At 49.5% G+C, this 15711-nt stretch overlaps 1 protein-coding gene across 2 annotated transcripts in view; it reads left to right on the top strand.

Annotated features, from left to right (window-relative positions):
- The window catches only part of CRLF1 (cytokine receptor like factor 1), a 28854-nt gene extending 14419 nt beyond the window's left edge, over nucleotides 1–14435 (top strand). Inside the window, exons 2-8 of one of the 2 annotated variants that reach the window (XM_053372313.1) lie at nucleotides 952–1233; nucleotides 3590–3719; nucleotides 5030–5199; nucleotides 8198–8355; nucleotides 9600–9768; nucleotides 12424–12599; nucleotides 14256–14435. In XM_053372313.1, the coding sequence (XP_053228288.1) occupies nucleotides 952–1233; nucleotides 3590–3719; nucleotides 5030–5199; nucleotides 8198–8355; nucleotides 9600–9768; nucleotides 12424–12599; nucleotides 14256–14279 (1109 nt within the window). In that variant the 3' untranslated portion in view covers nucleotides 14280–14435. Of the gene's footprint in view, nucleotides 1–951; nucleotides 1234–3589; nucleotides 3720–5029; nucleotides 5200–8197; nucleotides 8356–9599; nucleotides 9769–12423; nucleotides 12604–14255 lie in introns of both variants that reach the window. The other variant, XM_053372314.1, reaches the window with a different exon arrangement.
- The last annotated feature ends 1276 nt before the right edge of the window (nucleotides 14436–15711 follow it).

The raw sequence follows: 15711 nt of genomic DNA, 5'->3' as shown, positions 1-15711 counted from the left end.
TCGGTCAAGAGATCTTGTCTTTGTAAACCGCTCTGAGGTTCTCGTTTCGTTCTGGCAACCCAGCGAGGAACAAATCTCATGAAAGAGATACGTACGGTAGAATCGCGATGGAAACAATCTGCAAAGCGAGGGACGCCCCGTACGTCCGAGAATGTCCTGGGATATGGCTTGGGAGCTGAGCAATAATAATAATTTATTATTTATACCCTGCCCATCTGGCTGGGTTTCCCCAGCCACTCTGGGCGCCTCCCAGCAGAATATTAAAAACACGATAAAAGATCAAACATTAAAAGCTTCCCTAAGCAGGGCTGCTTTGAGATGTCTTCTAAAAGTCAGATAGTTGTTTATTTCCTTGACATCTGACGGGAGGGCGTTCCACAGGGCGGGCGCCACCACTGAGAAGGCCCTCTGCCTGGTTCCCTGTAACCTCACAACTCGCAGGGAGGGAACCACCAGAAGGCCCTCGGGAGATGGGCCCAGGCGTCCGGGCTGGACAATGGGGGTGGAGACGCTCCTTCAGGTCTACTGGGCCATTTAGGGCTTTCAAGGTCAGCACCAACACTTTGAATTGTGCTCAGAAACGTCCTGGGAGCCAATGCAGATCTCTCAGGACCGGTGTTATGTGGTCTCGTCGGCCGCTCCCAGTCACCAGTCTAGCTGCCGCATTCTGGATTAGTTGTAGTTTCCGGGTCACCTTCAAAGGGAGCCCCACATAGAGCGCATTGCAGTAGTCCAAGCGGGAGATAACCAGAGCATGCACCACTCTGGCCAGACAGTCTGCGGGCAGGGAGGGTCTCATCCTGCGTCCCAGATGGAGCTGTCCTGGACACAGAATTGACCTGCGCCTCCATGGACAGCTGTGGGTCCAAAATGACCCCAAGGCTGCGCACCTGGTCCTGATCTTCCTTGCCCAATTTTCTTTCTCTCTCTCTCCCCTCCTCTCCCTTGCAGACCCGGCCGTCATCCTCCCCCAAGACCCGACTCTCCGCATCGGCTCCTCGCTCACGGCCAACTGTTCAGTTGCTGCCGACTCGAGCCTGCGAGCCGAAGACCTTTACTGGACTCTGAACGGCCGGCGGCTCCCGTCGCAGACGTACAAGGTCCTCAGCGCCAACACCCTGGGTGTCACGATCTCTAACCTGAACGGATCGCAGCAGCAGTCGGGGGACAACCTGGTCTGCCACAGCAAGGAAGGCGGAGGCATTTTGGCCGGATCCTGTCTCTATGTAGGATGTACGTCTGGAAAAAAAAAATCTCCCCTCTCCTGCAACAAAATTTTGCAGTATAGCCAGCCAGCCGGCCTTGCCCATTTCTAGGCAACTCCATTCCGTTCCACCGTCCGGCGGGATCTTCAATGGCCGAGTCTGTGACCCTCTGCTTGCAAATGGGGGTGTGGGGGGGACCCCTAACATTTCCTTGTGTTTCTGCAAAATTTGGGACGCAGGTGGCGCTGTGGGTTAAACCAGAAGGTCGGCGGTTCGAATCCCCACAATGACGGGGTGAGCTCCCATTGCTCGGTCCCTGCTCCTGCCAACCTAGCAGTTCGAAAGCATGTCAAAGTGCAAGTAGATAAATAGGTACCACTCCGGCGGGAAGGTAAACGGCGTTTCCGTGCGCTGCTCTGGTTCGCCAGAAGCGGCTTAGTCCTGCTGGCCACATGACCCGGAAGCTGTATGCCAGCTCCCTCGGCCAGTAAAGCGAGATGAGCGCTGCAACCCCAGAGTTGGTCACAACTGGACCTAATGGTCAGGGGTCCCTTTACCTTTATGATTTCCCTTGATCTGGACACTAGCCTTCTGTGGATGCAGCCTAGAATAGCATTCGCCTTTTTTGCTGCTGCATCGCCCTGTGGGCTCACGTTCCGCTTGTGGTCCACTAAGACCCCCAGATCCTTTCCCCATGTACTGCTAGTAAGCCAGATGTCCGTCCCCTCCATCTTTATATTTGTGTTCTTCCTGCCTAATTGCAGAACCTGACGTTTGTCCCTGTGAGAGCCAGTGTGGTGTAGTGGTTAAAAGCGGTAGTCACCTAATCTGGGGAACCGGGTTCGTGTCTCCGGTCCTCCACCTGCAGCTGCCGGGTGACCTTGGGCCAGTCACACTTCTTTGAAGTCTCTCAGCCCCACTCACCTCACAGAGTGTTTGTTGTGGGGGAGGAAGGGAAAGGAGAAAGTGAGCCGCTTTGAGACTCCTGAAGGGGAGTGAAAGGCGGGATATCAAATCCAAACTCTTCTTCTTCTTCTTGAAATTCATTTTGTTCTCCAGTCTCCATTTTGAATCCCGATTCTGCCTTCTGCCTCGTTATGATCACACAACCACCTCCAGATTCAACTTCTCCCATTGCCAGACCCATCAGCCCCCTTTTCCCACGCTAACACGCCCTGGCCGTTTATTCCCAGGCCTTTGGGTAATAAAAACGCTTTCTGGTCTCCGGAGTTTCGTAGCAAGGCCTGCCATCATTAGCCAGCAAGGGCTCTTTCCCCGGGAAAAAGCTATTTTGGCGGGGCGCTGCCAAATTGCAGTTGTCCAAATCAATATTCGTAAGATTTTTATCGCAAGCTATTTTTAAGACCCTCTTCTCAGAAAGATGGGAACCTCTGGCTGGGAAAAGGGAAAGATTTTGCTCCAACGCCCACCTTGCCGCAGCGACGCACAAACGCCCCGGTCCAAATCGTTGCTACACAGAGGACAAGGTTTTAACATTGCACTGGTGCCAAGCATGAGAAGAGTTTCTGTTTCCCCCCCAAAAAACGGGCTGTTCTTTTTCAAGAGCTGAGCATGTTTGTTTCCCTGTTAACATCACATTCTGATGACTTGTATCTCCCTGGTCCTGAATGGGGTGACTGTGCTCCCAAAGGACCAGGTGCGCAGCCTGGGTGTCATTCTGGACTCACAGCTGTCCATGGAGGCGCAGGCCAGTTCTGTGTCCAGGGCAGCTCCATCTGGTACGCAGGATGAGACCTTCCCTGCCCGCAGACTGTCTGGCCAGAGTGGTGCATGCTCTGGTTATCTCCCACTTGGACTACTGCAATGCGCTCTGTGTGGGGCTGCCTTTGAAGGTGACCCGGAAACTGCAACTAATCCAGAATGCGACAGCTAGATTGGGGACTGGGAGCAGCTGCTGAGACCATATAACACCGGTCCTGAAAGACCTACATTGGCTCCCAGGACGTTTCTGAGCACAATTCAAAGTGTTGGTGCTGACTTTGAAAGGCCTAAACGGCCCAGTATACCTGAAGGAGCGTCTCCACCCCCATTGTCCAGCCCGGACACCTGGGTCCATCTCCCGAGGGCCTTCTGGCGGTTCCCTCGCTGCGAGAAGCGAAGTTACAGGGAACCAGGCAGAAGGCCTTCTCGGTGGTGGTGCCCGCCCTGTGGAACGCCCTCCCACCAGATGTCAAAGAAATAAACCACTATCTGACTTTTAGAAGACATCTGAAGGCAGCCCTGTTTAGGGAAGTGTTTGATGTTTTATCGTGATTTTATTATTCTATTGGGAGCCGTCCAGAGTGGCTGGGGAAACACAGCCAGATGGGCAGGGTATAAATACATCATCATCACCACCATTATTCTATATTTTCATCATCTAGTGCCGCCAGAGAAACCGACGAACATCTCCTGCTGGTCCAAAAATCTAAAGGACCTCACCTGCAGGTGGGCCCCTGGGACAGAGGGAGAGACTTACCTGCACACCAATTACACCCTGAAGTACAAATTGAGGTAAGGTCCTGGTACGAGGAGGGGGCTTAGCCTGGCAAAGGATTGGAAGGTCTCTTTAAGCCCGACAGAGTGCAAATGTCTCCCAGGTGAAACAAAATCCAGGGATTAGTTAGATAAATCGAGTCGCTCTATCCGTGTCAGTTGGCCAGGATGCTAAATGCAGCCTCTGGGTTCAGAGGCAATCTATCTCTGAAGTGCCTGAGGTTTCTTATTTCCTCTTCCCTCCCAAAGCATGTTCCTTTCATGCTGTGTCCATTGCAGGTATTAATATTTTGAAGCGACAGGGTGCACATAAAAATGGATGTGATGCTAAATGCAGCCTCTGGGTTCAGAGGCAGTCTATCTCTGAAGTGCCCAAGCTTATTTCCTCTTTTTCATGTTATAAAGTTAAAGGGACCCCTGACCATTAGGTCCAGTCACGGCCGACTCTGGGGTTGTGGCGCTCATCTCGCTTTATTGGCCGAGGGAGCCGGTGTACAGCTTCCGGGTCATGTGGCCAGCAGAACTAAGCCGCTTCTGGCTCACCCCGTCGCGGGGATTCGAACCGCCGACCTTCTGATCGGAAAGTCCTAGGCTCTGTGGTTTAACCCACAGCGCCACCTGCGTCCCATGTTGTTGTTGTTTAGTCGTTTAGTCGTGTCCGCCTCTTTGTGACCCCCTGGACCAGAGCACGCCAGGCCCTCCTGTCTTCCACTGCCTCCTGCAGTTTGGTCAGACTCATGCTGGTAGCTTCGAGAACACTGTCCCACCATCTCGTCCTCTGTCGTCGCCTTCTCCTTGTGCCCTCCATCTTTCCCAACATCAGGGTCTTTTCCAGGGAGTCTTATCTTCTCATGAGGTGGCCAAAGTCTTGGAGCCTCAGCTTCAGGATCTGTCCTTCCAGTGAGCACTCAGGGCTGATTTCCTTCCGAATGGAGAGGTTTGATCTTCTTGCAGTCCATGGGACTCTCAAGAGTCTCCTCCAGCACCAGAATTCAAAAGCATCCATTCTTCGGCCATCAGCCTTTTTGATGGTCCAGCTCTCACTTCCGTACATCACTACTGGGAAAACCAGAGCTTTAACTATACGGACCTTTGTCGGCAAGGTGATGTCTCTGCTTTTTAAGATGCTTTCTAGGTTTGTCCCAAGATTATCACAAAGTGATAATCATGCATAAATAAGATGCTGTCTAGGTTTGTCATTGCTTTTCTCCCAAGAAGCAGGCGTCTTTTAATTTCGTGACTGCTGTCACATCTGCTTTAATGTTGTACTTGGCTGCTATTGCCGTATCACATCCCACGACGACGGTATCCTGGCGCTTCCATTCTAGGTGGTACGGGCGAGACAACGTCTGCCGGGAATATCACACGGCCGGGCCCTACACCTGCCACATCCCAAAGGACTTGGCGCTCTTCACGCCCTACGAGATTTGGGTCGTAGCCACCAACCGGCTGGGGGAATCCACGTCCGACGTGGTCATGCTGGACATTGTGGACGTAGGTAAGGAAGTCCCGCGAGCTCTTTCTTCCAGAGACGGTGCTTCTGTTGCGGGTTATCAGCCGTTCGTTCCCAGAAAACTGTCTTAGTGAGTTTCTGCATGTAAAAAATGTGTGTTTTCCCTCTATCAGGAACAGGCAGAGAGAGAGAGAGAGAGAGAGAGAGAGAGAGAGAGAGAGAGAGAATTTTCTTTTAAAGGAGGACTATTTTCTCCCCCAGACAGTGGCTTGTTTTTGCCACTTATATTTTTATAGATGATAGATGATAGATAGATAGATAGATAGATAGATAGATAATAGATAGATAGATGATAGATAGATAGATAGATAATAGATAGATGATAGATGATAGATAGATGATAGATGATAGATGATAGATGATAGATAGATAGAGATAGATGATAGATAGATGATAGATAGATAGATAGATAGATAGATAGATGATAGATGTAGATAGATGATAGATAGATAGATGATATAGATAGATATAGCTAGTGGAGGAGATAGCAGATCTTTTCTTTCTTTTTTAAAGTTTTCCTTTTAAAAAAGGAAAGATAAAACATTTTCGCAGAAATCTGCAAGTTCTGTTGCTGGCGCAGGGCTGCAATCAGAAATCACTTGCAAATCATTCGCTGGTTCAAATGTCATAACTGGGATATCAGGTTATGGGGGGGTAGATCAGCAGGGGGCTGAAGGGGACCCCTGGAGGAAATCTAGTCCAACCCTCTGCAATGCCAGGATTACAGCTGGAGAGTCCCTGAACTGTCTGCCCGAAACTCTCCAAGGAAGGAAAGTTCCACCACTTTCTACAATTGTCAAACAAGCTCTTGAGGTCAGAAATTTCTTCCTAAAATTCAGGGCGCATCTCCTTTCTTGACATTTAAACCGCTCAATTCTGGTCCTACATCTGAAGAAATATTGGGAAGTTTTTCCCCATGTTTGACATTTTATTTTATTTTTTAATATTTTGCTGGAAGCCGCCCAGAGCCCATGGGGAAACCCAGACAGATGGGGGCTGGGTATAAATAATTAAAAATAATTAGAATAATTAGAACAACAACAACCGTCTGGAGCGGCTGGAGACAAGCTTTCAGATATCTGAAGATGACTCCCATATCATGTCTCAGCCTCTGTCTTCTCCATGTGGAAATCGCACGCCGATAACCCCGGCTAAATGCCGCCGGAGGCAAAATGTTATTTCAACACCTGGCTTTCCCGTCGATTCCCGAGCCCGTAATGCTGGAGAGGGTGCACCTCCACAGGCACATACCTCCACATGTGGTGGGAGTGCCCCAAAATCCAACTATTCTGGACAACAGCCATACGAGAAATATGTAAAATAACTAAGCAAGTATTAGACATCAGCCCAGAATTGGCCCTACTAAACATCTTCCAAGACAATAATGCCCATTTACACCACAAAGAACTCATAACCCACCTACTTTCAGCAGCCAGAAACACCATAACCAGACACTGTAGAGACCTGTCAGGAGTAAGCATGGACCAATGGTACCAAATAGTATGGGAAACAGCCCTACTAGAAAAATTAACTAATAAACTGAAACTGACACGGGGACAAACAGAAGAAGACGCCTTCACCCCGGTATGGCTCCCCTTTATCACATACACAGCCCAACAAGACAAGGACAATAATCCACCAACAGCATACAAATCAATATGGCTAACCTGATCCAAAACACCCACTCACCGCACTCACACACGAAAACAAAGACCACCACAGCCAACCACAAACAAACAACCACACCCTAGGCCAACCCCAACCTCTCTCACCACCAAAGGAACACAAGTGAACAGCGCAAGCAACACTGACATCAAACCCTACATACATTAAGCATAATAGAAACATCGCCACCCGACCCCCCCATCTCCCCCCTCCACCCCCAATGTCTCAAACAAATGAAACAGATTTGTAAAAATATTACATGGAAAAAATACGAGAAACATTACACTCACTTCTGTAAAACAAGAAAATCTTTAATAAAAACAAAAACGAGAAGGAAAAACCCCCCACTTCCGCCGCCTTCCGCAGTGCAGTGATGTCACCGCTGGGCACCGGTGACATCACGCGGAGGGGAGGCAATGACCTCATTAGCAGAGCCAGGAAACGTGCCGGGGGGGGGGAGAAACAGGGATTGTCTGGGGCGTCCCGGAGAGGAGAAGCAGGAAATATATTGTATGTGAGCGGAATTGGTCTCTTAATTTAATTAGGAGCTCTCTCTCCTGGATCGCACTCTCCCTTTCTGGCTCCTTCCAGACATCTGCTTCTCCTTAACCCTTTCCTTTTGTGCCTGGACCCCCGCTGAGGTCAGATCCTGCACGTGCGATCGCCGGGAGTTGCCTGCGGGCTGCGATGTGTAACGGCTGCCCCATAAGCGGGGGAGATGTGTAGGTCCCAAGTCTGTGAGAAGCAAGGTTAACTCCCTTAAAAGGCAAAAAAGAAGTCTGTTCTGGAGATATCTTGGTTTCATCTGCAACAATTATACGATACAATATCTTTATCGTCACTGTCCCGTACAGAACAACGAAACTGAAAAGAACAACAAAATTGAACAATTATTTTTGGGGGAAGAATTTGCATCTATTAGAAAATAAAGAAAATATTTACACGGAGGAACGGAACCGTCTGAGCACTTTTTGCGCAATGGAAACTTAACGGTAACTCAGCAAGACGAACTGTTCGGTCCACGTATTTTACAAGAATACAGTGGTCCCTCGGTTCTCAAACTTAATCCATTCGGGAAGTCCGTTCCAAAGCGTTCCAAAACCAAGACCCATAGAAAGGAATGCAAAACGGGTTAATCCATTCCAGACTTTTAAAAACAACCCCTAAAAAAGCAAATTAACGTGATTTTTTTGAAATGTACATTCAGGGGTTTTTTTCCTTTAAATTTTTCTGGGGCCCCCAAGAGAGTGGGGCCTTAATCTATAGCTTGTTTAGCTTATACGTAAATCTGGCACTGCCTGTTGCGTTCCTCCGACAGTCACGACCGACCCGCCCTCAGACGTCCACGTCAACCGCGTCGGCGACCTCGAGGACCAACTGAGTGTCCGCTGGAGTGCCCCTCCGGCCCTGAAGGACTTCCTCTTCCAAGCCAAGTACCAGATTCAGTACCGCGTAGAGGACAGCACCGAGTGGAAGGTGAGGGTCTCGCCCGCCGGTGGGGGCCTGGCGCCCACGGGAACTCCTTGGGGGGCGACGGGAGGGGCAACCGAAGGGAGGCGGAGCCAGAGGCAGTGATGTGCGGAGAGCAGAGCCAATGGCGGGCAGTGCCAGCTAAAACCAAAATGTTTGGGGGCAAAAGCACACCCTCCAACTGTCCCGAATTTCCAGGGACGTCCCTGATTTAGAGAAGCTGCCCTGGTTTCTGATTTTATCCCGGAACGTCCCGCTTTTCATGGGAGAAATGTTGGAGGGGATGGAATAGGACGTCCCTATTTTCAGGGGAGAAACATTGGAGGGGATGGAATAGGACGGGACGCAGGTGGCGCTGTGGGTAAAATCTCAGTGCCTAGGACTTGCTGGTCGTATGGTTGGTGGTTCGAATCCCCGCAGCGGGGTGAGCTCCCGTCGTTCAGTCCCAGCTCCTGCCCACCTAGCAGTTCGAAAGCACTCTTAAGTGCAATTAGATAAATAGGGACCGCTTCATAGCGGGAACGTAAATGGCGTTTCCGTGTGCTGCGCTGGTGCTGGTTCGCCAGCCGCAGCTTCGTCACGCTGGCCACATGACCCGGAAGTGTCTTCGGACGGCGCCAGCTCACGGCCTCTAGAGCGAGATGAGCACGCCACCCTAGAGTTGGACATGACTGGCCCATACGGGCAGGGGTACCTTTACCTATTTTCATGGGAGAAACATTGGAGGGGATAGAATAGGATGTCCCTATTTCCAGGGGAGAAATGTTGGAGGGGATGGAATAGGACGTCCCTATTTTCACGGGAGAAACGTTGGAGGGGATGGAATAGGACGTCCCTATTTCCAGGGGAGAAACGTTGGAGGGGATGGAAGAGGACGTCCCTATTTTCAGGGGAGAAATGTTGGAGGGGATGGAATAGGACGTCCCTATTTTCACGGGAGAAACGTTGGAGGGGATGGAATAGGACGTCCCTATTTTCAGGGGAGAAACGTTGGAGGGGATGGAATAGGACGTCCCTATTTTCAGGGGAGAAACATTGGAGGGGATGGAATAGGACGTCCCTATTTTCAGGGGAGAAACGTTGGAGGGGATGGAATAGGACGTCCCTATTTTCAGGGGAGAAATGTTGGAGGGGATGGGCATGCCTGCTTCACCTAGACCTCAACCCCCGACATTTCCAGGTAAATCTGGCCAGGTCTCCGTCCTGGTAAAAAGGCCCCCTTTCCGACGCCTCTTTCTCCCCCACCGCAGGTGGTTGACAACGTGGGCAACCAAACCTCGTGCCGGCTCGCGGGGCTGAGGCCCGGCACGGTCTACTTCGTCCAGGTGCGCTGCAACCCCTTCGGCATCTATGGGTCCAAGAAGGCCGGTATCTGGAGCGAATGGAGCAACCCCACGGCCGCCTCGACCCCTCGGAACGGTGCGTGGCCCCTGTCCCTCACCCCGGCGGTTTGGTCCTCGCAGCTGCATCCGCGATCCCCTCACTCGGGGGTCTTCCCCGGCCGCGGCTGCCTCTTCCCCCCCCCCTAGAAACCCGAGCAGGCGTCCGGAGAACCGGACCCGTGCCAAACTCAGGCTTTGGGGACGGGGAGAAATCGTCTCCAGAGAAATCCCAGCCTCCTCGTATGCCCAGCACCTGGATATTTTGTCCTGGGGCCAGACTGGAGGTCTTGTTCTTATTTCCCAGCTCGGAAGTCGTCCCCAAAAGCTCACACCCTTCGCAGGCCAGACTTTCGCAAATGATGTCATTTTCCTGGTTACTGGAGGGGACACCTGATTTTCGCTTCACGGCGGGGAAAGCGAAAGGTTCAGGAAAGGGCAATTCAAAATGATCAAGGGGGAAGGAGCAGCTTTCCCCTACAAGGAAGAGTGTCTGCCTTTTTCTGGTTCAGAGAAGCCATTCCCAGACTTTTTAAGGGCCTCATCAAACCTAAATCCGGGCCCGGACGTTTGTCTCGAACCCACAACCCTGACATTCAGGAGTCTTGCATTCTCCCGACTTGAGCTACGCCGGCGAGTTCCTTCCTGCCTTCCTCACATCTCTTTTTTTTTATTTTAAGGATATTTATTAAGATTTTCAATTTTTTATACAAACAAAAAACAAACAAAAAAACTAAAAAAAACATATAGTTCATGATACAATCTTTTCAATAACATATTTCTCTGACCTCCTCATACCCCCCCTTCTTGTATTCCCTTTTAAATTCTTTGTTCAGCAAATCCTTACCTTAAAGCATTACAGCTTATAATATCACCTTATTTTCTATCCAAACCCTTTTTTCCCCATCGTATTCCTTTATATCATTACAGCTAGAAACCACTCAATTTCAATCCAACATCATTCAGCATTCCTTAATTTTACAATATTTCTGTAAATAGTCCTTAAATTTTTTCCAATCTTCTTCTGCCGACTCTTCTCCCTGGTCACGGATTCTGCTCGTCATTTCTGCCAGTCCCATACAGTCAATCAGTTTCATCTGCCATTCTTCCAGAGTGGGTAGATCTTGCGTCTTCCAATACTTTGCGATGAGTATTCTTGCTGTTGTAGCATACATGAAAAAAGTTCTGTCCTTCTTTGGCACCACTTGGCCGGCCATGCCCAAGAGAAAGGCCTCTGGTTTCTTCAAGAAGGTATATTTAAATACCTTTTTCAATTCGTTATATATCATTTCCCAGAAAGCCTTAATCCTGCCTTCCTCACATCTCTTCCCTCCCTCTCCTTTCTAAAATACATTTTTATTGGTTTTTTTAACATATCATTTCCAACAATCATATAACATAACTTCTTAGCTTATACAACATTTTAGACTTCCGTCAACACCTCTGATGATTTTTCGTTCTTCATCACTTATTCTGCATTTCTTAATTTCTCTGTTACTCTTAATTATCTTTAACTAACAATTCTTCTCAGAGTCTTTCTTGCAATATTTCAAAATAGCCCTCCTTACAAAACTTCTAGCGCGATCTGTTCGTTACCATCACTTTTCAAATAGTTCATATATTTACTCCAGTCTTCTGAGAATCTCAGGTCCAGCAGGTTTCGAATCCTTCCTGTTAATTTATCAATCAATCAATCAATCAATCAATCAATCAATCAATCAATCTTTATTACAGTCCAGAGACCCAACAAATCGTTACAAAGCAATACACAATTCAGACAGCCTGCCTCCAGGTTAAACAAGCATTTTGTTCAAAAGATAGGGATCATTTGTTCTTGCAACCACCGATAAAAACTTCACCACTGCTAATGTTCTAGCGTTTGTCCGGTCTTCCAATAGGAGCCTGACATAGTGAGCCTCTGATTTTCCCGGGAAAGGTACCAGCAAGGGTAGTATCAGTTCAGCCCTGGCTTGCTCGTATTTCGCACAGTGCAACAAAATATGTTTTATGGAGTCGATGTCTTGAGCACACGAGCAAAGTCTGTCCTGGTAGGGAACTCCTCTCAACACTGCAGAAGGAAAGACGTTTAGTCTGGCTTTGGTGAAAAGCCTTCGATAGTTTGGTAAAGGTAAAGGGACCCCTGACTGTTAAGTCCAGTCGTGGCCGACTCTGGGGTTGCGGCGCTCATCTCACTTTATTGGCCAAGGGAGCCAGCGTACAGCTTCCGGGTCATGTGGCCAGCAGGACTAAGCCGCTTCTGGCGAACCAGAGCAGCTCACGGAAATGCCGTTTACCTTCCCGCCAGAGTGGTACCTCTGTATCTACTTGCACTTTGGCGTGCTTTCGGACTGCTAGGTGGGCAGGAGCAGGGACCGAGCAACGAGAGCTCACCCCATCGCGGGGATTCGAACCGCCGACCTTCTGATCGGCAAGTCCTAGGCTCTGTGGTTTAACCCACAGCGCCACCCGCATCCCGATAATTTGGTACTGTCAGGTTTTTAGTGTAAGGTGTTAACTTAAAGACGTGCCCATATTGTACTCCTACTGCCAGCGGACTACAGACTGCGTGTGATCGAGAGCGCAAGTCACTGTGTGCATTATGCCATAATCTTTGCTTTAATGTCTTTAGGGCGCCTTCATAACCCAGGTAATAAGGTTAATTTATCTAATTTTCTCCCTCTCCCAACCTTCTCAGGACGGGCGCCGGGGGTCTGCGAACCCAAAAGCGGGGAGCACAACAACACGTTGCGCCGGGAGCTGAAGCAGTTTTTCGGCTGGATGCGCAAACATGGAAGTTGCGCAAGCCTGAGTATCAAAATGTACGATCAGTGGCGGGTCTCGCTCCAGAAGTCACACAAAACACGGAACCAGGTAGGTAAGGAAAACAACCCCCTGTCCGTCCGTCCCCCCCGAGTTGTCCTTGTAGGAAGGAGAAAGGATCCGTGCGGCGAATTTGGCGCTGTTAAAAAGAAACAAAATCAGCCGCTCACCTATGGCGAGTCGGCTCATGCCGATGGCGAACAAGCGAGGCGGAAGAAAAAGGTCCTCTATGACCTGCCTTTTGCAAGCAGGGGTGTTCCAGTGAAAACCGTTGAGGACCAGTAACTTCTGCCGCAGAGCTTGCTTCCAACAGATGGTTAGATTGTAGAGTTGCAAGAGACCCCAGCAGTCATCTAGTCCAACCTGCTGTAAGGCAAGAATCTCGGCCAAAGCATTCCAGACAGATGGCCATCCAAGCTCTGCCTAAAAATCTGCAAGGAAGCAGCATTCACTACCTCCCGAGGGAGAACGTTTGGCTATGTTTTAATTGCTGGCCCTAAATGCTTTGGTGCATTTTATTGTTTTTAATGAGCTGGTTTTTATTACTAAACGGCCTCGGCCCAGTAGACCCGAAGGAGCGTCTCCACCCCCATTGTTCATCCCGGACACGGAGGTCCAGCTCCGAGGGCCTTCTGGCGGTTCCCTCCCTGCGAGAAGTGAGGTTACAGGGAACCAGGCAGAGGGCCTTCTCAGTGGTCGCACCCTCCCTGTGGAACACCCTCCCATCAGGTCAAGGAAATCAAGAACTATCTGACTTTTAGAAGACATCTGAAGACAGCCCTGTTTAGGGAAGTTTTTAATGTTTTATCGTGCTTTTAATATTCTGTTGGGAGCCGCCCAGAGTGGCTGGGGAAACCCAGCCAGATGGGCAGGGTATACATAATAAATTATTATTTCTAAGGACAGAAAGAAACAGTATGGGCAAAATAAATAAACACAAATAGAAAACAGCAACAATAAAGGATATAGAACTTCGCTTGCAGGATTACAAATTATTAAACGTGTTAATACGAATGGAAGTCCAATACATTGTAGCTGTTGTATAAGGGATCATGACGAAGGTTGAAATGCAATGGAATTTCAGTAAGACTCTGGAAGCAGAATTAAATGAAATTATCTTCCCTTGAAATCTGGCACGCCATCTAAAACGTGTAATTGGCTTTTAACTGATTGAGAACTTGAATTGGAATGGCAATTTGGTATTGATACAATGTAGCATATATTGGATTTTTTTGCAACTGGAAATTAATAAAAAATCATTTTCAAAATTAATACTAATAATACTAACGTTATTATTATTATTAAGTTGCTCCATCCACTCTGGGCAGCTTTCAGCAAATTACAAAACCACAGTAGGACATCAAACATGAAAATCTGCCTTCAGATTCCTTCTAAAAGTCAGATAGCTGTTTCTCTCCTTTATCATGTTTTCAAATGTTGGAATCTTCCTTGAATCCTCCTATCTTAAGACATAATAACGACGATGGTCACACCCCTGGGATGGCTCCGTTGATAGAGCACGAGACAATTAACCCATGGGTCGCGGGTTCGAGTTCCGCTGCAGGGGGTTGGACTAGATGACCCTCGCCTCCCAACACTGAAATTCTACGGTTCCACAATTTTGATGCAGCCTACCGACCAGCCAGGTCGGCGGAAGCGAACCTCGCAGCGACCGGACATTTCACGGGCTCTCTCTTTCCTTCCCAGGTCCTCTCCGGCGATAAGTCCTAGCGGCATCCGAAAAGGGCAGAAGAGGAGTAAAAGCAGTGGGGCGGCCGGTTCTCCCGGGTGGCGAGCCGAGGAATCGGGCAGCATCGTCGGAAAGGGGGGCGGAAGAACCGCGTGGAGCCGTGTCGGCACCCAAACCCGTCACCAACCGGCCAATCACCCCCAGGCTCCCCTTTCGAAATCCGGAAAAAGGGAGAGTCGCAAATGTCCCCGGCTTTCCCCCTATATATATACACCGTATTTTTTGCTCTATAAGGCTCACTTTTCCCCTCCTAAAAAGTAAGGGGAAATGTGTGTGCATCTTATGGAGCGAATGCAGGCTGCGCAGCTATCCCAGAAGCCAGAACAGCAAGAGGGATTGCTGCTTTCGCTGCACAGCGATCCCTCCTGCTGTTCTGGCTTCTGAGATTCAGAATATTTTCTTTCTTGTTTTCCTCCTCCAAAAACTAGGTGCGTCTTGTGGTCTGGTGCGTCTTGTAGAGCGAAAAATACGGTATATGCTGCAGGGAGGTTTTAGGTACCACTGAAATTTGGGGACTGGTATGGCGAAGAAGCCCTTTCTCCGAGTTGGGAGACGGGGATAAAAGCCAACCCAGAAAAAAGAGGCCCCGTGGATTTCGTTTTATTCTGCAAACTTCTCCAAATAAATGTTACGACGTGTGTGTTGTGTGTTTGTCTCTCAGCCGAGTTTCCAAGTTGTTTCTGTGTGTCTTATGGTCTTCTTTTCCCAAACCCCATAATCTACACAGGCTCCGTCGGAGCCCAAAGCTCCCCTTCGTTACCGAGAGGGTCTTACCAAGACCACAGGAATCTGGGCGTAGGAAATCATCTAGCTAGTGAGACCAGGAATGTCTCTAAACCAAAGAGCCCAGGCTCCGGATGAGGCCAAAGCTCAGGTCTAGACAGGAAAAAGGTAAAGGGACCCCTGACCATTAGGTCCAGTCGTGGCCGACTCTGGGGTTGCGACGCTCATCTCGCTTTACTGGCCGAGGGAGCCGGCATACAGCTTCCAGGTCATGTGGCCAGCAGGACTAAGCCGCTTCTGGCGAACCAGAGCAGCGCACGGAAACGCCGTTTACCTTCCCGCCGGAGCAGTACCTATTTATCTACTTGCACTTTGACATACTTTTGAACTGCTAGGTTGGCAGGAGCAGGGACCGAGCAACGGGAGCTCACCCCGTCATTGCGGGGATTCGAACCGCCGACCTTCTGATCGGAAAGTCCTAGGCTCTGTGGTTTAACCCACAGCGCCACCCGCGTAGGTCCAGACAGAGGGGGCGCCATATGGGCCACTTGGCCCAGGCCTCCGATTCCAAAGGGGGCCTTGGTCAGCCTATTCACAATCGCAGGGGATGCACTGGGGCGAACAAGGAGGCGCAAAGACGGTGGCGGGCGGATTCCCCATTATTTGTCAGCATAACTTTTGTGAAAAGTA

The sequence above is a fragment of the Podarcis raffonei genome, chromosome 18, assembly GCF_027172205.1.
Source record: "Podarcis raffonei isolate rPodRaf1 chromosome 18, rPodRaf1.pri, whole genome shotgun sequence".
In the NCBI taxonomy this organism is placed as follows: Eukaryota; Metazoa; Chordata; class Lepidosauria; order Squamata; family Lacertidae; genus Podarcis; species Podarcis raffonei.
Note: the sequence above shows the minus strand (reverse complement) of the source record. Positions and strands in the feature narration are given on the sequence as shown.